The sequence below is a fragment of the Dendrobates tinctorius genome, unplaced genomic scaffold, assembly GCF_039654945.1.
Source record: "Dendrobates tinctorius isolate UK_male_01 unplaced genomic scaffold, ASM3965494v1 ptg000140l, whole genome shotgun sequence".
Taxonomy (NCBI): Eukaryota; Metazoa; Chordata; class Amphibia; order Anura; family Dendrobatidae; genus Dendrobates; species Dendrobates tinctorius.
The window spans coordinates 20086904-20093605 of NW_027361808.1; the positions used below are offsets into that span (position 1 = coordinate 20086904).

Below are 6702 nucleotides of genomic sequence, written 5' to 3' on the forward strand. Positions count from 1 at the left end.
TCTGCAGTGCTCTTATAAAATAGTGGGATCTCGTGTAACAGGCACCCTTCTTTATAAAGAAAGAGCGAGAGTCTGTCCAAGATGAAAAGACAGAAGAAATTTACACACACGTGGCATTTCTGTCCTGCAAACTGGCGACACAACCCAGGGATATGCCACAAATTACTAAATAGGAAAAGCCTCAGCCACCGAAGACAGGTTACATCTTGTGAAATGACCCTGATACGCCATGGTACAGAGATGTCTACAGTGTGAAGAGAAATCAAGAATGAAATGAGGTCCCACAGTCTATACATGGGGCACCAAGATCACAGACTACTGGCCCAATGGATGTCAGGCAGTTCCCCACCTTTTCAGGCAGTGCCACCAGCATGACAGGTCCTATAACCAGTATGACAGGTCCCGGTGGTGGCCAGCATGACAGGTCCCGGTGGTGGCCAGCATGACAGGTCCCGGTGGTGGCCAGCATGACAGGTCCTATAACCAGTATGACAGGTCCCAGTGGACAGTATGACAGGTCCTATAACCAGTATGACAGGTCCCGGTGGCAAGTATGACAGGTCCCGGTGGCAAGTATGACAGGTCCTATAACCAGTATGGCAGGTCCCGGTGGACATTATGACAGGTCCTATAACCAGTATGACAGGTCCCGGTGGACAGTATGACAGGTCCTATAACCAGTATGGCAGGTCCCGGTGGACAGTATGACAGGTCCTATAACCAGTATGACAGGTCCCGGTGGCCAGCATGACAGGTCCTATTACCAGCATGACAGGTCCCGGTGGCCAGCATGACAGGTCCCGGTGGCCAGCATGACAGGTCCCGGTGGCCAGCATGACAGGTCCCGGTGGTCAGTATGACAGGTCCAGGTGGCCAGCATGACAGGTCCCGGTGGCCAGTATGACAGGTCCTATAACCAGTACGACAGGTCCCGGTGGCCAGTATGACAGGTCCTATAACCAGTATGACAGGTCCCGGTGGCCAGTATGACAGGTCCTATAACCAGTATGACAGGTCCCGGTGGCCAGTATGACAGGTCCTATAACCAGTATGACAGGTCCCGGTGGACAGTATGACAGGTCCCGGTGGACAGTATGACAGGCCCTATAACCAGTATGGCAGGTCCCGGTGGACAGTATGACAGGTCCTATAACCAGTATGACAGGTCCCGGTGGACAATATGACAGGTCCTATTACCAGCATGACAGGTCCCGGTGGTGGCCAGCATGACAGGTCCCGGTGGCGGCCAGCATGACAGGCCCCGGTGGCCAGTATGACAGGTCCTATAACCAGTATGACAGGTCCCGGTGGCCAGTATGACAGGTCCTATAACCAGTATGACAGGTCCCGGTGGCCAGTATGACAGGTCCCATTACCAGTATGACAGGTCCCATTACCAGTATGACAGGTCCCGGTGGCCAGTATGACAGGTCCCGGTGGCCAGCATGACAGGTCCCGGTGGCCAGCATGACAGGTCCCGGTGGCCAGCATGACAGGTCCTATAACCAGTATGACAGGTCCCGGTGGCCAGTATGACAGGTCCTATAACCAGTATGACAGGTCCCGGTGGCCAGTATGACAGGTCCTATAACCAGTATGACAGGTCCTTGTGGCCAGTATGGCAGGTCCTATTACCAGTATGACAGGTCCTTGTGGCCAGTATGGCAGGTCCTATAACCAGTATGACAGGTCCCGGTGGCCAGTATGGCAGGTCCTATTACCAGTATGACAGGTCCCGGTGGCCAGTATGACAGGTCCTATAACCAGTATGACAGGTCCCAGTGGCCAGCATGACAGGTCCTATATCCAGTATGACAGGTCCCGGTGGCCAGTATGACAGGTCCTATAACCAGTATGACAGGTCCCGGTGGCCAGTATGACAGGTCCTATTACCAGTATGACAGGTCCTTGTGGCCAGTATGGCAGGTCCTATAACCAGTATGACAGGTCCCGGTGGCCAGTATGGCAGGTCCTATAACCAGTATGACAGGTCCCGGTGGCCAGTATGGCAGGTCCTATAACCAGTATGACAGGTCCTTGTGGCCAGTATGGCAGGTCCTATAACCAGTATGACAGGTCCCAGTGGCCAGTATGGCAGGTCCTATAACCAGTATGACAGGTCCCGGTGGCCAGTATGGCAGGTCCTATAACCAGTATGACAGGTCCCGGTGGCCAGTATGGCAGGTCCTATAACCAGTATGACAGGTCCTTGTGGCCAGTATGACAGGTCCCGGTGGCCAGTATGAAAGGTCCTATTACCAGTATGACAGGTCCCGGTGGCCAGTATGACAGGTCCTATAACCAGTATGACAGGTCCCAGTGGCCAGCATGACAGGTCCTATAACCAGTATGACAGGTCCCGGTGGCCAGTATGACAGGTCCTATTACCAGTATGACAGGTCCCAGTGGCCAGCATGACAGGTCCTTGTGGCCAGTATGGCAGGTCCTATAACCAGTATGACAGGTCCCGGTGGCCAGTATGGCAGGTCCTATAACCAGTATGACAGGTCCCGGTGGCCAGTATGACAGGTCCCGGTGGCCAGTATGACAGGTCCCGGTGGCCAGTATGACAGGTACTATAACCAGTATGACAGGTCCCGGTGGCCAGTATGGCAGGTCCTATAACCAGTATGACAGGTCCCAGTGGCCAGTATGACAGGTCCCGGTGGCCAGTATGACAGGTCCCGGTGGCCAGTATGGCAGGTCCCGGTGGCCAGTATGGCAGGTCCTATAACCAGTATGACAGGTCCCAGTGGCCAGTATGACAGGTCCCAGTGGCCAGTATGACAGGTCCCAGTGGCCAGTATGACAGGTCCCGGTGGCCAGTATGACAGGTCCTATAACCAGTATGACAGGTCCCAGTGGCCAGTATGACAGGTCCCGGTGGCCAGTATGGCAGGTCCCGGTGGCCAGTATGGCAGGTCCTATAACCAGTATGACAGGTCCCAGTGGACAGTATGGCAGGTCCTATAACCAGTAGACAGGTCCCAGTGGACAGTATGACAGGTCCCGGTGGCCAGTATGACAGGTCCTTGTGGCCAGTATGACAGGTCCTATAACCAGTATGACAGGTCCCAGTGGCCAGTATGACAGGTCCCGGTGGCCAGTATGACAGGTCCTATAACCAGTATGACAGGTCCTATAACCAGTATGACAGGTCCCGGTGGCCAGTATGGCAGGTCCTATAACCAGTATGACAGGTCCCGGTGGCCAGTATGGCAGGTCCTATAACCAGTATGACAGGTCCCGGTGGCCAGTATGACAGGTCCTATAACCAGTATGACAGGTCCCAGTGGCCAGTATGACAGGTCCCGGTGGCCAGTATGGCAGGTCCTATAACCAGTATGACAGGTCCCAGTGGCCAGTATGACAGGTCCCGGTGGCCAGTATGACAGGTCCCGGTGGCCAGTATGACAGGTCCCGGTGGCCAGTATGACAGGTCCTATAACCAGTATGACAGGTCCCAGTGGCCAGTATGACAGGTCCCGGTGGCCAGTATGGCAGGTCCTATAACCAGTATGACAGGTCCCAGTGGACAGTATGGCAGGTCCTATAACCAGTAGACAGGTCCCAGTGGACAGTATGACAGGTCCCGGTGGCCAGTATGACAGGTCCTTGTGGCCAGTATGACAGGTCCTATAACCAGTATGACAGGTCCCAGTGGCCAGTATGACAGGTCCCGGTGGCCAGTATGACAGGTCCCGGTGGCCAGTATGACAGGTCCTATAACCAGTATGACAGGTCCCGGTGGCCAGTATGGCAGGTCCTATAACCAGTATGACAGGTCCCGGTGGCCAGTATGACAGGTCCTATAACCAGTATGACAGGTCCCAGTGGCCAGTATGACAGGTCCTATAACCAGTATGACAGGTCCCAGTGGCCAGTATGACAGGTCCCGGTGGCCAGTATGACAGGTCCCGGTGGCCAGTATGACAGGTCCTATAACCAGTATGACAGGTCCCGGTGGCCAGTATGGCAGGTCCTATAACCAGTATGACAGGTCCCGGTGGCCAGTATGACAGGTCCTATAACCAGTATGACAGGTCCCGGTGGCCAGTATGACAGGTCCTATAACCAGTATGACAGGTCCCGGTGGCCAGTATGGCAGGTCCTATAACCAGTATGACAGGTCCCGGTGGCCAGTATGACAGGTCCTATAACCAGTATGACAGGTCCCAGTGGCCAGTATGACAGGTCCCGGTGGCCAGTATGGCAGGTCCTATAACCAGTATGACAGGTCCCAGTGGACAGTATGACAGGTGCTGTGACCACGGTGCCCCCCTCCCTGCTGTGGTTGTAGTAATAGCCCAGCACTCACACTAGATATCGGGACACTTATGATTCCCGGCTCCGGCACCGCTTCCACCTCACGCAGGCCCGGCCACAGACACACAACCATCAAGGGAACGAGGCGAGCGAAGTGGGCGGCCACCATGTTGCCAGCGACTCCTCAGACCGCGGCGCCTCTTCTTCTTCCTCCTCCGGAATGAAAGCGCGGTGCCTGCTCCTCGTGCCAACCCGGAGCCTGCTCACCTGGCCGGCTGTGACATCACGGTTGTACCTTGTGGAGGAGGACAACGAGTTCCTGAACGCCCCTTTGTCATGGCTACATTGTACACGGAGATTTGCTTATCATTTACGTCCAGTTCCTCTTCCAGGGGATGACCGGTATCTATTGCTACAGACAACATGTCCTTATTGGTGCTTGGTGACCGCCATGTTCTCGGAGACCAAATATTTACAGTGCACTGGCCACATGTATGGGGCCTGTACAGCAGACTGTGAGCACCCTGCTAGATAGCACTTCAGTACGGAGGAAAGTAGTGGCCGGCGGGGACTTATAGGACAGAATGGCTGCTGTCAGGCTCATCACTCACTGCCACTGAAGAGCTGCCGGTCTGAGTGGGGACGTGCTCACACTACTGTGCGTGTGTATATATATATGAAACATTTAGGAATTGAAAACATTTATTCTCATTTCTGGGGCTCAAAATTAAATGGACAAAATAACTTTACCTTAACCCCTTCACTACCAAGGGTGGTTTGCACGTTAACTCCCGGGCCAAATTTTACAATTCTGACCACTGTCCCTTTATGAGGTAATAACTCTGGAACGCTTCCATGGATCCCGGTGATTCTGACATTGTTTTCTCGTGACATATTGGACTTCATGTTAGTGGTAAAATTTCATTCATATAACTTGCGTATATTTGTGAAAAAAACGGAAATTTGGCGAATTTCGCAATTTTCCAACTTTGAATTTTTAATGCCCTTAAATCACAGAGATACGGCACACAAAAAACTTGATAAGTAACATTTCCCACATGTTTACTTTACATTAGCACAATTTTGGAACCAAAATTTTTTTTTTGTTAGGAAGGTATAAGGGTTAAAAGTTGACCAGCGATTTCTCATTTTTACAACACCATTTTATTTTTACGGACCACATCACATTTGAAGCCACTTTGAGGAGTCTATATGATAGAAAATACTCTAAAGTGACACCATTCTAAAAACTGCACCCCTTAAGGTGCTCAAAACCACATTCAAGAAGTTTATTAACCCTTCAGGTGCTTCACAGGAATTTTTTGAAAATGTAAAAAAAAAATGAACATTTAACTTTTTTCACAAAAAAAAATTCAGGTTCAATTTTTTTTATTTTACCAAGGGTAAAAGGAGAAATTGGACTGGAAAAGTTATTGTGCAGTTTGTCCCGAGTACGCCGATACCTGATATGTGGGGGGGAACCACTGTTTCGGCACATGGCAGACCTCAGAAGGGAAGGAGCGCCGTTTGACTTTTTCAATGCAAATTTGGCTGGAATTCTGATCGGACGCCATGTCACGTTTGGAGAGCCCCTGATGTACCTAAACAGTGGAAACCCCCCACAAGTGACCCCATTTTGGAAACTAGACCCCCCAAGGAACTTATCTAGATATGTGGTGAGAATTTTGAACCCACAAAGGCTTTACAGAAGTTTATAACGTACAGCGGTACAATTAAAAAATCATTTTTTCCACAAAAATGATCTTTTCACCCCCAATTTTTATTTTCCCAAGGGTAACAGGACCCTAAAAGTTATTGTCCAATTTGTCCTGAGTACGCTGATACCCCATATGTGGGGTAAACCACTATTTGGGTGCATGACAGAGCTCGGAAGGGAAGCAGTGCCATTTGACTTTTTTGGCTGGAATTGACATCGGACACCATGTCGCGTTTGGAAAGCCCCTGATGTACCAAAACAGTGGAAACCCCCCACAAATGACACCATTTTGGAAACTAGACCCCCCAAGGAACTTATCTAGATGTTTGGTGAGAACTTTGAACCCCCAAGGGCTTCACAGAAGTTTATAACGTGCAGCCATACAATTATAAAATCATATTTTTTCCACAAAAATGATCTTTTCACCCTCAATTCTTACTTTCCCAAGGGTAACAGGACCCTAAAAGTTATTGTGCAATTTGTCCTGAGTACGCTGATACCCCACATATGGGGGTAAACCACTATTTGGGCGCATGGCAGAGCTCGGAAGGGAAACAGCGCCATTTGACTTTTTTGGCTGGAATTGAGATCGGACACCATGTCGCGTTTGGAAAGCCCCTGATGTACCTAAACAGTGGAATCCCCCTACAAGTGACCCCATTTTGGAAACTAGACCCCATAAGGAACTTATCTAGATGTGTGGTGAGCACTTTGAACTC

General features: G+C 51.0%; 1 protein-coding gene across 1 annotated transcript in view; it reads right to left on the reverse strand.

Moving 5' to 3' along the window:
* Positions 1-4668, reverse strand: part of TMEM87B (transmembrane protein 87B) — a 116208-nt gene extending 111540 nt beyond the window's left edge. The window contains exon 1 of the mRNA XM_073545162.1: positions 4319-4668. Coding sequence (XP_073401263.1) covers positions 4319-4435 — 117 coding nt within the window. The 5' untranslated portion in view covers positions 4436-4668. The remainder of the gene's footprint in view (positions 1-4318) is intronic.
* Between the last annotated feature and the right edge of the window lie 2034 nt (positions 4669-6702).